General features: G+C 37.8%; 1 protein-coding gene across 4 annotated transcripts in view; it reads right to left on the reverse strand.

The window, feature by feature from the left end:
• PHKB (phosphorylase kinase regulatory subunit beta) overlaps positions 1-19,992 on the reverse strand; it is a 289,132-nt gene that overhangs the window by 38,676 nt on the left and 230,464 nt on the right. For all 4 annotated transcript variants that reach the window (XM_078062851.1, XM_078062849.1, XM_078062852.1 and 1 more), the window contains 7 exons: positions 14,145-14,200; positions 13,535-13,628; positions 7,613-7,696; positions 7,083-7,187; positions 5,634-5,716; positions 5,340-5,430; positions 68-129 (listed from right to left, as the gene is read on the reverse strand). In XM_078062851.1, the coding sequence (XP_077918977.1) occupies positions 68-129; positions 5,340-5,430; positions 5,634-5,716; positions 7,083-7,187; positions 7,613-7,696; positions 13,535-13,628; positions 14,145-14,200 (575 nt within the window). The remainder of the gene's footprint in view (positions 1-67; positions 130-5,339; positions 5,431-5,633; positions 5,717-7,082; positions 7,188-7,612; positions 7,697-13,534; positions 13,629-14,144; positions 14,201-19,992) is intronic.

Raw genomic sequence — 19,992 nt, forward strand, 5'->3', positions numbered from 1 at the left:
GTTTCAGATTTCCTGCATTTCTAATTCTAGTTTCCTGCTTTTCCAATACTAACCCAAAGGGACTTACTCTTCTGTGTCACTGATTCGTAGGAAGTCAAGTTGTTCTACTACGGCTCCAGATATTAGTGTCTGAAATGTGAGAAAAAATTCACAACTCTTAAATTCATGAAGCCATACCCTTATGATCTGTGTATATATGTTTCTGTAAGTATGTAATACTCAAAAAAAGTTTACTTTAAAAAGTACACACAATTCTTTTTTTTTTTTTAAGATTTTATTTATTTGAGAGAGAGAGAGAAAATGAGAGAGAGAGCACGAGAAGGGGAGGGTCAGAGGGAGAAGCAGACTCCCTGCTGAACAGGTAGCCTGATGTGGGACTCGATCCTGGGACTCCAGGATCATGACCTGAGCCAAAGGCAGTCGCTTAACCAACTGAGCCACCCAGGCACCCCACACAATTCTTAATTTCTTAAATGAGCATTCTAAAATCAGGTTTGCATATACAACAAAACCCTCTTAAAAAGAACATACAAATCATGCTACAAGTTCATGGGTCATAATAAATAGGAAAGTCAACATGAGATGAACTGTATTTTCTCTCTGTTCTGAGAACTGTGGGCATTTATTTTTAAGCTAGAATTAAAATTCAGTACCTATTAACATGTTAAAAATAGTTTGAAATTAAAAAACAACAAGAAATACTAAAACTGTCTTGAGAAAAGATGATGTGAAATTGCACGTTGGATTCTGTTACCATGATCTATTTCAGGGCTATCCAGTTATGGGATACTCTGCCAAGTCTCCGTTTTTCAGGGTCAGGAAGTTGTTGATTACTGAGGCCAGTCCTTCTCTACATTCTGGCAACCCATATCTGGTCATTTTATTTTTCATTAGTTCCTGACTATAGGTTAGCACACTAAATAAGGCCAAACTCAAACACAGTTTTTATTTGTCAGTGGTTCATAGTGAAGAGCATAAATGAATGATAACCCACAATGGTTTTTTAGCAATATGTGTCACTTCTAATTATCTGATGAACTGTCAGATAAAACTGAGAAATGTACTGCATTAAAAAAACCATAAATTATTATTTTAAAAATAAGGCAATTCTTCAATCAAAACTGTCTTACATGTATTACTTTCTCAATTTTCTCACTGTTTTTTTCAAATAGGAAGCAACATGACACAGGAAATGTTGCACTTGTTGGCTAACCACCCAGAGTTGTGCTGCCTTCTCCTCTAGTGGAAACTCATAAACAAAGTAGATCATCAACAAATACCTACTACAAATGTCAGGATAGACATATTACCAGCAATCATACTAAAGCCTCCTTTCAGAGTTTGAGTGAGGAAGGCCAAACATGCAACCAATCTGCACATTTTCATGTGGCAGCAACAGTCAAGGTCTGAGAGCAGTCCGTGCCTAGGTAGAGAGCAGTGTTGAGCATAATAAAAGTCCGCTGAGTGATATTTCCTAAGATTCAGGCTGAGATCTACACATCTTGCTCTCTGGTTGACTTATTTGTTAGACAAATATTTATTGAACACCTACCATATTCCAGGCACTCTGCTAGGTATTAGGGATATAGCAAGAATAAAATACACAAAATCCTTGCCCTCTTGAAATTGACCTTACCTGTGTGTAGGAAGAAGACAATATAAACAAACAAAAAACTAAGTATGTTATGTCAGATGATGTTAAGTACAGAGTAGAAATAAGAAGGGTAGGGGATGAGAAGTGTTGGGGCAGGGGAGTAGGAGGAGGCAGGTTTGCCATTTTATACAGGCGATCAGAAAAGACTTTTCTCATACAGTGACATGTAAGCGGAGGCTGAAGGAAGGACTGTAGTCAACAATATGGATCTTAAGGAAGAATGTGCAGGGCTGAGGGAATAGCAAGTGCAAAGTTCCTGAAGCAGAAGCATACCTGGTGTGTTTTAGGAGCAGTAAGGAGAAGAGTGTGGATGGAGTACAGTAGACAGGACAGCGTGGTAGGAGATGAAGTCAGAAAAAAAAGGTCCAGATCATGGACAGTGTAAAGACCACTGGAAGGAGTTTGGCTTGTTTTCATTTTGTATGAGTGAGAAAGTCAGTAAAGGCTTATGATATGTGACATAATCTAACTGCCTTATGACCAGGTAGAGTACGAAGATGCTAACTGTCTTATGGCCAGTAGGAATTTTGGAGACTGCTGTAAAAATCTAGGCGAGGCATGATGGTAACCTGAGCTGTGATGTTAGTGTTAGATGATGGGAAGTGGTTAGATTCTGGATATAATCTGAGGGCAGAGAAAACCAGAATTGATAATGGATTGTAATAATGTGGGATATGAAAGAAAGAGAAGAGTCAAGAATTATTTGATGCCCAAATCTAATAGCTAATACTGAAAACATAAGAAAAATAATTTTGATTTAATATTTTCTATTATTAGCCTACCCACTCCATATACTGATTAAGCCCATATGGTAAATGTGTGTGTTTTGTTTTTTTTTTAAAGATTTTATTTATTTATTTGAGACAGAATGAGAGAGGGAGAGAGAGCACATGAGAGGGGGGAGGGTCAGAGGGAGAAGCAGGCTCCCTGCCGAGCAGGGAGCCCGATGCGGGACTCGATCCAGGGACTCCAGGATCATGACCTGAGCCGAAGGCAGTCGCTTAACCAACTGAGCCACCCAGGCGCCCTATGGTAAATGTTAATAGGCAAATGCTAAATTCCATTAATAGTCTCTAGAGCTTTTGATAAAAAAAATTCAGTTGGTTAAGAGAGGCTCCTAAATTAGTTTTATAAAAAATATTACACTTATGATTAATGTACTAGCCATTAATACTTTACTTCTCATGGTAATTAAATGACTTAACATTGTTATATATATGTCAGATGAAATATAATATTGGTATCCTGCTCTGTGATACTTAATTATATCCCACCAAGTTCCTTTCCAGCTGAACATCCTACCTAAGACTGCACTCCATCCTATCATTCTGCATTGCTCCCTGGCTTTGTTTTTGGTTGGTTCCCCCACTAGAATAAGTCCCATGAGATCAGGGACCTTGTATATTTTTTTCACCACTTTATCTCCAGTGCCTAGAGAGGGAGTTCAATCAACATATGTTGAATCAATGAAACAATATTCATACCTTTCCTAAGAGAGTATAGTAGTGAGCAGAGCACTCTGGGAATTCAGAGATGACTCAAGCTTGGCCTGAAAAAGTTTTCAATCCACAGAGAGAAGCAGACACAAGAAACTAGCTACACTTAAATTAAGAACTATAGCAAAAGTTCAAGCAAAATGCCACAGAAACACACTGGAATGAGAAATTAATTCCAAACTTTGAGACTTCACTAAAGAGGTGACATTGACCTAAATTATAAAATTATTTAGAAGGGAAAAAAAAGAGAGAAAGGCAACTCTAGAATAGAATAACAGCATGAGCAGGAAAAAAATTCCAATTACATTCAGGGATTTTGAAAGTATTCAGTATACTTGGGGAGTGGAAAGCAGGGCTGGTAATGAGCTGCATGGAAAGATCCTGGGTGATGAGGTAGGAAGGGAAGTTGAGGCCCAGTGATGAGAGAGACTGTGGAACATGGGCTAAAGAAATTTGAAAGGGCTTGAAATAAAAAGAGAAGCATATTGGTGTCATTTTCATTTACTATATTAAAGAGAAGACAAAGGCTAGGGTGGGGTGATGTAGGGTTGTTGTTTAATAAGTGTAAAGTTTCACTTTTGCAAGATGAAAAGAAGCTTATTCTCTGGTGAAAGACACTGTACTCAAGGGAGGGTATAGGGCACAGCAGAAAGCAGGAGACACAGTGGGACCCCCCGGCTCCTTCCCCAACCCTGTACTCAGGATATGAAAGCAAAACGTATGTTCTTCAGGCAGGAGGTTAGATGTTTATTTTGGAAACTGAAGGGCCTAGGAGAAAAAAACTCCAGATATTGGCACCTGGGATTTCCCCCAACAAAAAGAGCCCTTGCTACCAGACTACCTGATAAATGACATCATCGTGACAAGAATCCTTGTTACCAAACACAGAGCTTCCAATAAACTTATTCTTTCATTCTTAAAAGTGAATGGATAGCTAAAGATTACCACACATCTGACAAATGCTTCCAACATGAAAGACTGAGCACAAAAAAACAGAAAAGAAACCTGAAAGAGATCAGGCAAGAAGAAAATTTCAAAAACTCTCAAGTGAATAATCTTAGAAAGATAAAAAATAATATCCAGAAGATAAGAACATGATACTATGAAAAGGGAGAATTAAAAACATGATAGCCAAGATATAAAACTTAACAGAGAAGCTGCATGATAAATATGAAAGAAATTTTTCCAGAAAGCATGACAAAAAGACAATAGAATAGCAACAGAAAGCGACAGAAAATAAGGGGGAAAAGATAAAAAATTTAGATAAAAAACAATCAAGTATACAAAACACAAGCACTAGCGGAATGAGTATGTAAACATGCCATTTGTAACATTTACCTACATAGCTCCCTCTATAAATTTTCCTCTTTCTTACTCAATATTGAGAAACTACTACATGAAAGACTCTATGAGATAATCAAAAATTTTGTAGAAAATAAGGCACTCAAGTCCATGACAGACTACAATCTGAGCAGTTCATGTTAAAGGTCATAAAAGGATGTTCCAGAAGAGTGGTGTTATATTTGGTCTAGGTGATTTTGCAGAACTGGCCCTGAAGTTTGGTAAGATTTTAAAGTGCAGACATCTTGAAAGAATGAAGGATATTCCAGATAGAGGAAATGGCATGAGCAGAGGGGCAGAACCTCACAAAGTCAGAATACAGTAATTAACTTGTATTGGCTGAAGCACAAAGAGTGTTTAGTAGAAGATAACTGTGGGTGGGGAGGCTGTTCTGGCTAATAGGGAACCACAAGGGGCTTCTGTCATTTAGGAGTTATGAAGATAATGTTGTGAGGTCCTGAATCAAACAAGGATCATCTCCAGATTGGATGTTACTGTGAAGCAGGGAAAAGAACACTGGACCAGGGAGTTAGGTAACTTGGACCAGGGAGTTAGGCAGGTCACTTCACCACTCTGGATCCCAGCTTCCTCAACTGCAAAACAGAGGTTGGAGATGAGGTATTAAAGTCTAAAATTCTGGTTGGGAAACCACTGCAATTGTTCAAGCACAAGACTGAAGGGATAAAATAAACAGGATGGTTACAACAGGAATAGGAAGGTAGGCAAGGAATAAACTCTTAAGACAAAAACCTTAAACAGAACATATATTAAGAAATACAGCTGTGTATTATATATATCTGTGTATTAATTGTCCTGAAACAGAAACACACTGAAATTCAAAAGATTACCTGTAGACGATCAACATGAACTTTGACTCCTCCAACTATTCCCTTTTTAAAGGATGCTAACATATCTAATATGGGGTTGAATCGGCTACCTCTAAAAAATATAAACAAACAAAAGGTGCATTATTAATAACAGAATGAGAAATAAAAAGTTTAATACTAAATATCCTTCACATATGCAAGTCTCTCTGCCACATGCTGACAGAGACATAAAAACAGTAGGAGGCCCTGCTTCTAAAGGGTTCATAATGTTAAAGGGGGTGAGATGGGTGCACCTCACTTCTTTTATCAACCTACCGTATATTGTCTTCCCGGATGAGAACAAGGAAAAGTGGACGTCCATGCATTTTCCAGTATTGCTTAATGAACTGTAGTGCATTCTATCAAAACATAAGAATGAGGCAGAATGAAATGGCACTGTATCTGAGCCAATCAGGATGTTTAACCATTTGTGGCAAAGAGCCAACAAAACTCTGATATATGAAGATAATTCACAGTCAAACCCTGGATAATATAAACTACAGGGGTAGAAATATTCTGATACAAACATATATACAAGTATGAATATATACAAAGTTAAGTTTAAAACTTTATTGATTTCAAACTTTGTTCTTAAAAGTAATCAGATTACATATATTTTAAGCCTGCTTCTTTTTTGGTGGCCTAATGAATACAGTTTAAGAATGGTCCCTGGGGTGGTGGGTAGGAGGATGAAATGGGTGATGGGGATTAAGGCGTGCACTTGTCGCGATGAGCACCAGGTGATGTATGGAATTGTTGAATCACTATATTCTACATCTGAAACTAATATAACACTGTATGTTAACTAACTAGAATTAAAATAAATACTTAAAGAAGAAAAAAAAAGTGGTCCCAGGGAGGAAAAATCAATCCAGGGTTGTCATCCAGAAGATTAATCCTCATCCCACATTACTGTGCATTTATTACAGCAGGTAGAAGAAACTAGACTGAATCTATACAGACCATCGGAAATGTGGAGAGAGTTCTTTTTTGACTCAATTTCTACTCTTGTCATCATCATTGTCATCATATCAAAGACTTACATAACACTTCACCATATGTCAAGTACTATTCTGCGTGTTTTATATACATTAACTCATTTAATTCTCAGAATATCCCTATTATTATTCAGTTATACAGATGAGAAAAGAGAGACACAGAGAAGTTAAGTAACTTGCCCAAGATCACATAGCTGGTAAATAGACAGTAGAGCCAAGATCTTAACAAATGTAATCTGGCTCCAGACTTCATGCTCTAAACCATGACTCTAAGCTTCTCTTCTCTGCAAATGGAAAAGGGAGTGGAGGAGATTTTAACTGACTAGATGTTATGAGTTAGTTGAAGTTTTACTTGACATTCTTCATAAATAAAATTATTTTGCTAACTCAACTTTTTTTCAAAAAGAGATAAACTACTGCTGTCATATGAACATGGTTTCCAAACGGTTTCCCCTCTGCTTTATAAACTGTATCTTTTCATTCCATTTGTAGAATGGTCTATCAAGCAAAGTCATACAACTTTACGTAAGACATACTCCATCTATTATTCTAATGCTGCAAGCAATTTAACTTTCTCCAAAGCCATGCAGATGTTGTTTTACTTTCATATTTTACACCGTGTTAACACAGTGTCACAGACACCCATGAGCACTCAATTTAATAACATATGATAAAATCAGGAGAAACCCAGTCATCCAATTTCAATAAAAAGGGGTTCTGAAGCTACCTTTATGTCATCTATCAGCAGTAAAACATCTTGAGACATGTAGAAATCACTTAGGTCGAAGATGATAGGGTAACAAACCACAGTCTTTCCTAGAATGCGATAAATCTGTAAGACATAATTAAAAAAGTACAAAACAGGACCAAAGGCAAATGTACAGTAGCATAAGTCCTAATAAAAATTAAAACTGATTAAGAAATTTCAATGTTTCTTGATTGGATCAATAAGATCAGTATACTAAAGAGTAGTCTACCTCTACTGTGATAGAAAAAGCCTCTGAATAAATACTGTCATAATCAGGTACCTTACAATGTTCAGAAATAATATAGGAGTGCGATGCTTATTCTTTGCTAGAAGACTTCTGTGATATCACACAAAACAAACAGTAAGATTTACTTGTAGAAAATGATAATTCAGATAACCAGCCCAAGTATATAATAAAATGTGAGAATGGATGCAAAGCAGGTCAAACATCATTTCATTCTGTGGTATTATAATCTGAACACTGCTCCACAAGGAAATTTTATGAGCACCTTTGATGTACCGAGGCAGCCAATGGGCCTATCTGGCCTTCCGGAGAGTCCTAATTTTTCATTGATTCCCAGGTGGAAATAAGCCTGTAAGACATAAATTTATAAACCAGTCAGGCAAGAAGAATCCATGCTTTCCTTTTTGGCCCCTTTATACCCCCTGACTAAAGCCCTGCTAATTTCTGATCTTTCCAGAGGAAAAGTGGCCAGGGAAACCTTACTCAATAGACTTGCTAGGAAAACAAGCTAGCCAATGATGTCAACTTAGATTTGGGGGCACTGAGAGATTTGAGAGCAAATCTTTGCAGATCTACTTAGCAACATCCTAAAATCTGACATTGTTCTTGTGCTGTCAAATGTACAACTTGCATGGCTCTGTCCAATTCATAAAAGAACACAAAGAGACAAATGCTTCCTGTGTGATTTAAAAAAAAAAAAAACTGGCTAAAGTTTTAAAATTCAGGGCCTCACATCTCCTACTAGATTCCCACCTTCAAGTATTTCCCAACAAAATGGAAATGTCTTTATTGATTTTTCTGATTATATGAATTTTCTGAAAAATTTAAGCCATGTGCTCCAAGTGAATGGTCCTGTTTACTCTCACAATTCCATAGGTAACAACTCTTGCACTTTGGTATATATTGAAGGAAGTATAATTTATTGTGTGAGCCCTAAAAAACACCTGATGTACAGGGTTACAGATTTTTAAAAGTATATAGATGAATATATACTCATATTACACACATATATCAATATGTGCATATATTTACATAAACGGGTTCATAAACTATATATATGTATCTGTTTGGTGTCCGACTTGTTAAAACAGTATTGTGGTGTTCCAGTTTCAAGATGGTAGACTGAGTCTATGCATGTACTCTACATTTCAGTGTTGAAATGACTGAAGAGATATAAAGACCTCTAAAAATACCTGTAGCACTAACTACTGGAAAACAGAAAAAGGTGCCACAGTGGAACAGAAACTTCTAGAATTTCTACAAAGTAAAAACAGATGGATTTGGAATGAATTAGAAGGTAATCAGTGCCAAAGCTGAGCACTTCACCCAATAAGACGCCTTCTTACCCTATTTAATACCCATTCCTTGATGTAGGTAGTTCCCAACTTTTTGTTATTTCAAAAGCAATTCAATAAACATCTCTGGACACTGTACTATTATTTCTGCAGAATAATTTCTTAGACTTGCTGGATCAAAGAGAATATGTTTTCTTTGAAACATACTGCCAGGTTGGTCACCTTGTAGAAACAGTGGACCAATTTATATTAGCATTAACAGTGCATAGGCCTTTTTTGTTACTCTCTTGGGTCAAAATGACAGTTCATCTTAGTTTTAAACTACTGTATTCAAATATTTTATGGTTGAACATTTTCCCATATATTTAATGGCTACTGGTATGTTCTATAAATTTTTCCATTTGTTCCCTTTTCTTTTTTTTAATTTTATTATGTTATGTTAATCACCATACATTACATCATTAGTTTTTGATGTAGTGTTCCATGATTCATTGTTTGTGCATAACACCCAGTGCTCCATGCAGAATGTGCCCTCCTCAATACCCATCACCAGGCTAACCCATCCCCCCCCACCCTCCCCTCTAGAACCCTCAGTTTGTTTCTCAGAGTCCATAGACTCTCATGGTTCGTCTCCCCCTCTGATTTCCATTCCTACTATCTTCCTTTTTCTTTTTCTTTTTAACATATAATGTTTTATTTGTTTCAGAGGTACAGGTCTGTGATTCATCAGTCTTACACAACTCACAGTGCTCACCATAGCACATACCCTCCCCAATGTCTATCACCCAGCCACCCCATCCCTCCTACCCCCCAACCACTCCAGCAACCCTGTTTGTTTCCTGAAATTAAGAATTCCTCATATCAGTGAGATCATATGATACATGTCTTTCTCTGATTGACTTACCTCACTTGTTCCCTTTTCTATTGGGTATTTCTCATTCTTTTTGATTTGTAAGAGATCTTGGTATGTTAAGAATATTACCCTTTGTATAAATATTTTACCCAGTTTGCTCATCTTCAATGTTGTTACGAACTGTGAGAATGACTGCATAGTAGGTCAAACATCATTTCAGCATGTGTTATTTCAATCTAAACATTTTCCTACTAGGAAATTTCACAAGCACTTCTGATGTGCCAGGTTGTTTATCCCATCGTCAGCTGTATTTAGTTAAATTTGTCAATCATTTCCTTAAAGGCTTTTTTAGTACTGGCATTATTCTAAGAATGGACTTTCACTCCAAACAGTTGTAAACTGCTCTTCTATTTTTTCTGCTAGTGATTTTGTTTATATCATTTAAAAAAAAAAAATGTGAATCTTTAATCTGTCTGGAATTTATTTTTCTATTTGATGAGAGGTAGACATCTAATCTGTTTTCCTCTGAACTGACTTCAATTATCAACCTCATTGTACACAAAATTAATGTCATCACCAGAGGTCTCTGGTCATTCCGCTACAGAGTACAGGCCCATGTCACAGTTAGCTCTGTGTCTCTTTCTCCTTCTGCATTGCTAGGTTCCTAGAGAATAGCATACCTTCAGTTGGTTGGCACTGTGCCTGACACAGAGCTGGTGCTCAGGAAATACCTGATAGATGAATGAGGGAGCAACTGAATGTCCTCCTGAGCTACCCGGCTGTGAATACTGACTCTGTAATAATGACTCTCATTTTAGACATGGTCAACTGGCCAGAAAAAGTACCCTATAAGCATTAGGATATATAACTGCACTGAAACTATAGCACACTACACTAGATGGAGCCCCCTTTCTCTCAAATATTTTCAAATTTTCAGAATTAAATGTATGTCTAAACTATTTTAGATTTCTTCTTTTGGACAAGTGATCAATTAACCATGTACAAGTTAAAATGTACCGATCTAGATCTCCTTTAAATACTACTCTATTACAGTGAAAGGATTTTCCTTAATTTTCTGAACCAAGGTACAGCAGGTCTATGACAATTATGTAGACAGACCTGGAATGCTCCCCACATTCCAGGGTGTGGATAATACTGTCCCCACATTGTGGGGGGGGGGACACATGCACACCATTTAATCCACTGAAATAGTATATAGTAATGCCTAAACAACAGAACTTCATTCTAGATCACACTATATTCATCTCCCCCATGAAGCAAATCATACCACAGTCACCACATCATGAAACACTAATTACACACAGTATAAGGCCTGCTCTCAGCTGTCTGCTCTCATAGACTGTTAAGCGAGCTGAAGGAGGGTACAGCTCCTCAGAACAGAAAGATTAACCACTGGCATAAGAATATGTGTATTAACTAAGATTTGAAGGAACACTTTCACTTTTAAAAGGTGGGCTTATCACTGTATAATATATGGAACTGTTGAATCACTGTATTATAAACCTGAAACTAATATAACACTGTATGTTAACTACATACGAATTATTGTTTTTTAAAGATGGGCTTATAAGAAGCAATATACTAGGAAGTATATCTTAGAGGCTGAATCCCCACAAGCAGCTAGCTTGGAACACAGAGGCGGTAACAACAGAGAATCTTCTATCTTGACACATGTTTAGGGAAGTTGGACTCTTGGCTCCAAATCTCGTTTTACCCATACCACATACCCATTTGTTCACACCATTTGTTCACAACATCTTTAAAACAACAAAACATAAAAGAAGTCAGGTCCTGTTAGAAGTCTTCACCTTACTCTTTCAATTTATTTTATTTTTATTTTATTTTTTATTTTTTTTGAGAGAGAGTACATGTGCATATGCACTAGTTGAGGGGAGGGGCAGAGGGAGAGGGAGAGGGAGAGAGAAAGAGACATTCTTTTTTTTTTTTTTTTAGATTTTATTTATTTATTTGACAGGGAGAGAGATAGCGAGAGAGGGAGTACAAGCAGGGGGAGTGGGAGAGGGAGAAGCAGGCTTCCTGCTGAGGAGGGAGCCCAATCCCAGGACCCCGGGATCATGACCTAAGGTGAAGGCAGACGCTTAATGACTGAGCCATCCAGGCGCCCCGAGAGAGAGATTCTTAAGCAGGCTCCACAGTGTAAAGCCTGACTCGGGGCTTGATCCATGACCCTGAGATCATGACCTGAGCTGAAACCAAGAGTCCGACGCTTAACCGACTGAGCCACCCAGGTGCCCCAAGTCTTCACCTTAGTCTTAATGGAATGCTTCCTACCACCTCCATAGCACCTTGTATAAACATCTATTATAGCACTAATCAAGGTGGATTGTAATCAACTATTTTTCCTTTCATACCAGTAGACTCAGAGTTTACTGAGAACAGGGACAGAGCACAGAGCCATTTTATCTGAGTGCCCCACACAAAATTCTGCACACAGCAGGTGTTCACTAATGAATGAATGAATAAAATGCCAGAAGCCATGCTTATCTTTTAAATCTTGACTACATGTTGTCTAGTAGAGTACAGATTCACCTACCATAAAAAAGTTGCAATATAAATTAGGCCTGAAAAAAATGGAGTCAGGTTTATTTGCTTTGAGCACATGTTTATCAAAGAACAATAATCTTTGTTACTATTCTCTGGAGCTTTCAGTGAGGGACCATAAAAAGTGTATCAGCAAATATAGCCAGTAATGATAGAGTGTTAGAGCCTTAGATTTTCTCCACTTCATGCTGCCTCCTCTCCTTGCTTCGTGAATCCTCAGTTCTCTCTCCTCTTCTACCACAAAACCCATTTACATCTTTGCGTGATTTCAAAGCGTTACCTACTCTAGGGATCCTTGCATTTTCAGCCTTACCTCTTTAATCAGAGGGGAAAAGAGCTCTAAATTTGTTATAGGAGGTTTAAGAGCTTTCAAAGTGCTGGTACTCTGGGTGATCTGACACCCAGGTTCTGGTTTTGTTGACAATGGATAGGGTCCAGTCTGATCAGCAGTGACACTCTGAGGCCCTGTCTCCTCCCATGCAATGTGCACCTCACTTCTCTAAGCTTTAATTCCTTGTTGTACCATCAAGGCTTTGACCACAAAAGTTTGTATCACCCTAACTGAGCTAATCTTGATTATTTGAGAGAGAAAATTCTAATCACTTACATCAAACACTTCAGAGTTTGTTCCTGTATTGTTTTTAACAATTACTAAGTTAAAGTGGTTTATAAATAACTGGTGGAATCGGGCTCCCTGCATAGTGGGGAGTCTGCTTCTCCCTCTCTCTCTATCCCTCCCCCCTGCTTATGCTCTCTCTCTCTCTCTCTCTCTCACTCTTGCTGTCTCAAATAAATAAATAAAAATCTTTAAAAATAAATAAATAAATAAATAAATGTGGAAGTCAACAATTTTCTGTCCCGAATGGGCAGGAATATTCCTAAACAGGCATTTCTGAATCCATCTGCAGAGCAGTACATGCAAAAGGCCCCCAAAGTCACCTTTTAATCCAGTCTAAATAGGTATGTAACCGCATCAAAAATAAACTCAGATGTTACTTTAAGACCGAGCAAACCAAAAGGGTGGGAATTACTTCAGACTCTAAACAGTAAGGCAAAAAAAAAGGGAAGTAGTTATTACCAATAAATATTTAGATGAGAAATTTCCTTTAATAGTTAATTAAGGGAAAATTATCAAATCCAATGTAAAGGTTAATTTTACACACAAGGTACGAAAATTCAGGTTAATTTGTTATTTAAGTGCCCAGTCTAGGTCAGTAATAGACTTTAGAAGTAAGAATCAATAAGACCTATGAATATAATGTATACACACACAATGCAGGGTTTTTTTTAGTAACAACGTCTGATAAGGTAGGTTTCTCAACTTAATTAGAAAGACTTTTGGATTAATGACACTATCTCAGAATCAGATTTTAACTATGCTACCTGACTGTAAACTAAGTCTAATCATCATGCTCTAGCACCTCCACAAAGTCGACAGTAAAGTAGAATCACTTACTTTCACCAGCTCCTGCTGAGCCCAAATCTGAATGGGTTCCACCTGTTGAGGAGTTTGAGTCTGAATACCATACGTGTTGAGGAAAACTTGAAGGCTAAAGGATACAGGGAAAAAGCAAGAGACATTTTTAGGCAATGCATGTAGAATGTGGAGAATGGTGGAGGAGGAGGAGGGGAGGAAGGAGACTACGCTAGCTTGGAGAACATTTTAATTTATCAACGTGAGTAATATGCCATCTGTGCTGGGATCTAGAGGCCCTCTGGGGTTCTTCACAAGGCATCAGGTGGGAGCTCTGGGGGCTGGCAGAAAGAGTAAGCACTGATTTTGGGAATTCCCAGTATTCGTTGCACTAACTTCTCAAAACTACACCCCAGGCAACACTGGCACAGGTCACATAGTCTTTAATATTCACATCAACTAAAACAAAATTATTTTTAAACATGAAAAGAATGTTTTTCTGGCACTTAAAGTAACATTACTGACATCCTTGAAACCCTGTCAAGGGGTCTGTGAAATTAATCCCTACCACCATACTCAATATTGCAACATAAAGCAGTAAGCCCCCCTCCTTTCCTCCCAAAGGAACACGCCACCCATCTGGATTTCATACCGTTGGCTTTCTGCTATGAGTGCTACATGAACTACCAAATCATTTTCCAGTGGGCCCTGTAATACAGAATAAGGGGGGGGGGAGAAACATTTTAAAAGATCTGGTCATCATCAGCTACAATGAGAATCAAGGACAATATTAACCATCTCTAAGTAGTTCATTAAAATGATGGACACCTACTGGCTCCATGCAGTCACCTCTCTTTCCTTGCTCTCCACTGCCTACTAATCAATTTGATGGTGTAGACAGAGTAATGGAACACCAAGGAATGGAAAACCATAAATCTCACCCCTACCAGAAGGGCTAGCCTGTCAGGCCTATTTTGAATGACGCATAAGAGTAGTTTGGGGACTGAGAGTCATTTTCCGCCATTTAACTCTGAAGGGAAGAGAAGGAACTAAAAATAAAAACCCAACTTCTGTATTCTCTGTAAAAAAATGATTGTGAGTTAAAATTGTTCATTTGACATCTTAACACATATAAGGCTATTCCTTTCTTCTTAGCCAATTTTCCTTTGGCATCATTTATATCAAAATAGCTTTATTCTAATATATAGTTCCTATAGTAGAGAATGAACTACCCAGTTGACTATGTAACTAACACTGTGTTCATTAAATACAAGCTGTTGGGCTTGATAGTTCTAATCAAAGATACTGTTGGATATTTGCTACTCTTTTCGTGTATGTGTGGAAAAGATTCACTATAGCATATATTACACATTGTTAAAATGAACCCAATTTTAAGCCTGTATTAACAGAGACCATTAAGAAGTATCAATAAATTACAGTATTAGGAAGCTCTAAAAATACTGATCAAATGTAATTTCTTTATAGTAATGAATCCAACATTCCCAATAGTATGCTATAAAATATCTGATTTACCATCAGTCAGTTCCCCTCTATGGTATTCAATATGTCACTAGAATTTATGTATGATGGAAAGCAAGAAACACCAGAATACATATATCAGCAGTAAATATCATACAATCAAAAGGATGGTTCCCAGAATCATCGTGAAAATGCCATTTCAGGCAGACTTCCATGTGATTTAAATGAATATATAAGAGAAAATATGATATAACAACCCAACAAAAATACACATTAAAAATGCCATAAATTCTATTTTTATTTGATGAAGACCTTAAAAGTTAATGTTACTCAGAAGAATGAGAAAAAATTAATTATTCACAGTCTCATCAAGATTTGTAACACCAAATGAATACATTAAGCCTATTTCTCTCAGATGAAATCTATTATTTACTTCATCAAAAGAAGTAAGCTTAGAGTGGGCAAATTATCCACAATCTTCAGTACAATTATGGATTCTTAAATAAAAAGCAAATGAATACATATACAAGAATGCAGATAACATTTCAATAACAATAAATAAGGCAGCTTACAGATCCTAATTGGCAAATTGGTATCTTTTTTTTGAATCACAGACCTTTTATGATAATGTCTTTACTTGTATGACAGAGTACTCAGATCTGAAATGCCCACTACACATATTGAATCATACTAAGTATTTGGTTAGGAGACTACTACATGGCTGAAGAATTCTTTCATTGTAAAACCTCAGCATTTCGGAAAGTTAAAATTCACAAAACTTCTATGATGATCTTAGGCCTTTACCATAGCCCATAGGGGACACTGCACCCTATTTATACCCCAGAAAGAATTCGGCATGGGTAGTCCCACCTCGGTTGCTCCCTTCCTCTCACTGCCAAAGCTGGAACCATCTTTTCTCTGTTTTCACCATTTTCTTCAAAGCACCAACATTTTGTCTAAACCCATGAAGTCTCTCTGAAAACTTCCTAACAGTAATTAATATTTTCTATTTCTGGATGGTATTTCCCTTAATATTACTATAATATTTTCTCCTTTTAGGTTCATAAGTACACACACACACACACACACACACACACACATGTGTATGTATGCATATACATACTCAAGGCCTGTATGGTATGGTGCTCTCCATTTCACATATATTTATGTACTCATTCATTTGATCAATAGTTAAGGCATTCTAATATACAAGCCCTATGCTAGACCCTGATGTTACAAGATAAATACAACCCAGTGTCCCTCCATGAGGAGTTTAGAGTGTCCTGGGACAGACGGACAACAGACAAGCTTTCAAATATGTGTTTATTATCATGTGAAAGTATTTCACTGATACCTTTCTTTGGTAGTATAGACCTAATTTTTTAAAAAAAATGGCTGCAGGACATTATATTACATGGACATACCATACTTTATTTAAGGAATGTTTATTTTGATGGACATTTAGGTGGTTTCCAATTCTGCAGAGAATATAATAATTGTCCTTATCTCAGAGAATTGCTGAGGATTTAGGGAGGAACAAAGTGCTAGGCACAGTTTTGACACCTAACAAAAATAAAGGCACTAAAACTTACTGCAGTTGTATTTACTATTTTCACATCTATCCTAGGACAGCTGCTCCTCTCTTCCTTGTTGAGATTTGCTTTAATACCTAAGTTGCCCTAAATCTCATTGGTTTCCACCATTCTAAGACATGAGGACCATCCATTACCCCATTTTTGTATGGCTAGTTCTTCTCCAAAGAATTCCAAACATCTTTTAAAAGAAATCTTCAGGTGACTTAACCACTTTCCAATTTTCTCTCCTTTTATTTCTCAAACACAGACTATAGCTATCTTCTTACCTTTTAATTTTCTTGCCTCTATAATTCTACATTCCGCCATCTAACCTACTTTGCCTTTAGAGATGGAAATCCTCACACTTCAGTCCTTGGTCTTCTCATTCCACTTCTTTCTCTTTCTTTGTCTCTCTCACCAAACTCAATCACTCTGGTAGCTTTAATTATCACCTCTAAGCAGATCATTTCATATTTATGTTTCTAGTCTTGAACTTTCTCTTGAGTTCTAGTGCCCATATTTTTAACTGCTTTCTAGACATTTTCTCTTGGCTATTTCCAAAGTTAAAAGTTCCTGAACTCAACTCCTCACCAATCCTACCTCCACCCCAAACAGGCTCACTCCAGCTCAGAATGTCAGAATCATCTTTGACTCCTGTTTCTTACCCTCCATATCCAATTTGTCATCAAAATCCTGTTAATCTTTAACTCATAAACTATGAATCTTCTTTTCTTGAATCTTCTTTTCATTTCTGTAGCAATATTCAGGATAGGAAAGTACCAACCATAGCAACAAACACTTCACATAACACTCAACATTCTATGTGCAAGGCACTGTTCTAACAAACGATTAATTTATAATAACAAACTATTATTTCCATTTTCCAGATAACAAAACTGATGCAAAGAAAGCTTAAGTAACTTACCAAGGATAGAGAGCTAGCTAACAGCAGAGCTAGAATTCAGACACAGGCAATTTGACTACAGCATCTTTGCTCATACTCACTCAGTTATTCTGCCTCTCAGAGAGTGGAAAGGGGGCAGATGTTAAAATTGAAAGGTCCACATACAAGTCCCATCAATCACTTGATCCTGCATGATCCAGGTCATCTAATAGATGCCTTAAATTTGTCATGGACAAGACTGAACCACTGAATTCCATCCTTAAAACCACTCATCATCAAAGTATTTCTTACCTCTTTAAGACCTGATCTAGCCAAAAACGTGTAAATCATTCTTGACTCTTTTTTCCTCAAACCTCCTAACCAATATCAACAACAACAAAAAGATAAGTTATTGAGCACCATGTAACCACAGTAAATTAGTTACTCATCAAAACACCCATACTTGGTAGGGAACTACTATTCTCATTTACTGATGAGACAACTGAGGCATGGAGTTGTTAAAAAAAAATTTAGCTAACATCACACAGATAGTAAGTGGCAAAGGGGAAATCCAAATCTGGGTGGTCTCATCTATCTCTTAAACATTACAGTATCTGGAGGTGGGAGGAACAAGATGACAGAGGAGTAGGAGACCTAAATTTCATCTGGTCCCAGGAATTCAGCTAGATAGGTGTCAAACCATTCTGAACACCTACAAACTCAACAAGAGATCAAAGAAAAGAATAGCAGCAACTCTCTGAACAGAAAAGCGACCACTTTCTGGAAGGTAGGATGTGTGGAGAAGTGAATCTGAGGCGATACTCGGGAAGATAGACGGCGGGGGAGGAGGCCTCCGTCCACCACTTCTGGCAAGTGATAGAGCCGCGGAGCACAAAATCGGAACTTTTAGAAGTCGGCTCCGCTGAGGGACGTTGCTCCAGTGGCTAAGCGGGAGGTGGAACCCTCACTGGGACAGTGTGGTCTCAGGACCCTCGGGGTCACAAAAAGACCAGGAGTGCCTGAGTGCAGCAGAGCTCCCAGGTATCAAAGTGGGGAAGCCGGCTGCAGAGACGGAGCTGAGGGGCAGGCTCTCAGCTCGGGGTTGCCATAAACCATGATCCGCGGCACAGTCAGGCCACTGCTCCTCCAGCAGGGACCCAACAAGCGGCATATCCGGGGAGATTCCCCTTCCTCTCCCGGGGAGGAGAGGCGCCGGAGCGCACCACAGGGATGTGCTGGGTTTAGAGACTCCACACAGAGTCAGGTGCCACAGATAGAAACGCTCGGTCACAGGCTGGGTGAGCACGGAGTGCGACTGAAGACGGAGGACACAGGAGTGATTGACTGCTTTTCTCTGGGGGCTCACTGAGGAGTGGGGGCCCGAGCTCTCGCCTCCTCTGGAGTGGAGATTGGGAGGCCGCCATTTTCACTCTTGTCCTCCAAAGCTGTACAGAAAGCTTGCAGGGAACAAAAGCTCCCGAGAGCAAAATCGAGCAGATTACTTAGGCCCGCCCCAGCAAGGGCAGGGCAATTCCACCTCCGGCAAAGACATTTGGGAACCATGGCAACAGGCCCCACTCCAGGTTGATCAGCAAGAACAGCCAGCCAAGACCAAGTTTACCGATCAATGAGAGTGGCAGAACTCCAGCACTAGGGTAATACTGGACATAGAATTCAAGGCTTTTTCACCATGATTCTTTAGTCTTTCAAAGTTAATTTTTTTAATTTTCTTTTTTGTCTTTTACTTTTTTTTTTTTGAATTTTTCTTTTTCCCTTTTTCAACCAACATCTTATCAATCCCTTTTTTAAAAAATATTTTTTATTTTTCATTTTTAGAGTCATATTCTATCCCTTCAGAGTAGTTAACCTTATTTTTGGTATATATATATATAAAGTTGTTCTCTCTTTAAAATTTTGGGATATAGTTTCTTCTAACAGATCAAAATATACCCTAAATCTCTACTGTATGGCTTTGTTCTACTCTCCTGCCTGATCACATTCTATCCCCCCCTTTTTTTTAATCCTCTTCTTTGTTTTTTCAACCAACTTCTTATCATTCTTTTTATAAAATCTTTTATAATTTTCATCTTTACAGTCATATTCCATCCCTTCATCGTATTTACCCTTATTTTTGTACATATATAAGCTTTTCTTTTTTTAAAATTTTGGGAGGCACTTTCTTCTAACAGACCAAAATACGACCAAAATCTAGTGTGTGGCACTGATCTATGCACCGGCCTGATCATATTTGATCATATTCTGTTTTTTTGTTTGTTTGTTTTTCATATTTTTCTTTTTCATTTTTTTTTTTCTTTCTTCTTTCTTTCCCCCCAGTTTCAGGTCTCTTCTGATTCATTTAGTGTATATTTTTCTGGGGTCACTGTTACCCTGTTAGCATTTTGTTCTCTCATTCATCTATTCTCCTCTGGACAAAATGACAAGACGGAAAAAAATCACCTCAACAAAAAGAACAAGAGGCAGTACTGACTGCCAGGGACCTAATCAATACGGACATTAGTTGGATGTTGGAACTAGAGTTCAGAATGATGATTTTAAAGATACTA

The sequence above is a fragment of the Halichoerus grypus genome, chromosome 15, assembly GCF_964656455.1.
Source record: "Halichoerus grypus chromosome 15, mHalGry1.hap1.1, whole genome shotgun sequence".
NCBI classification, from domain to species: Eukaryota; Metazoa; Chordata; class Mammalia; order Carnivora; family Phocidae; genus Halichoerus; species Halichoerus grypus.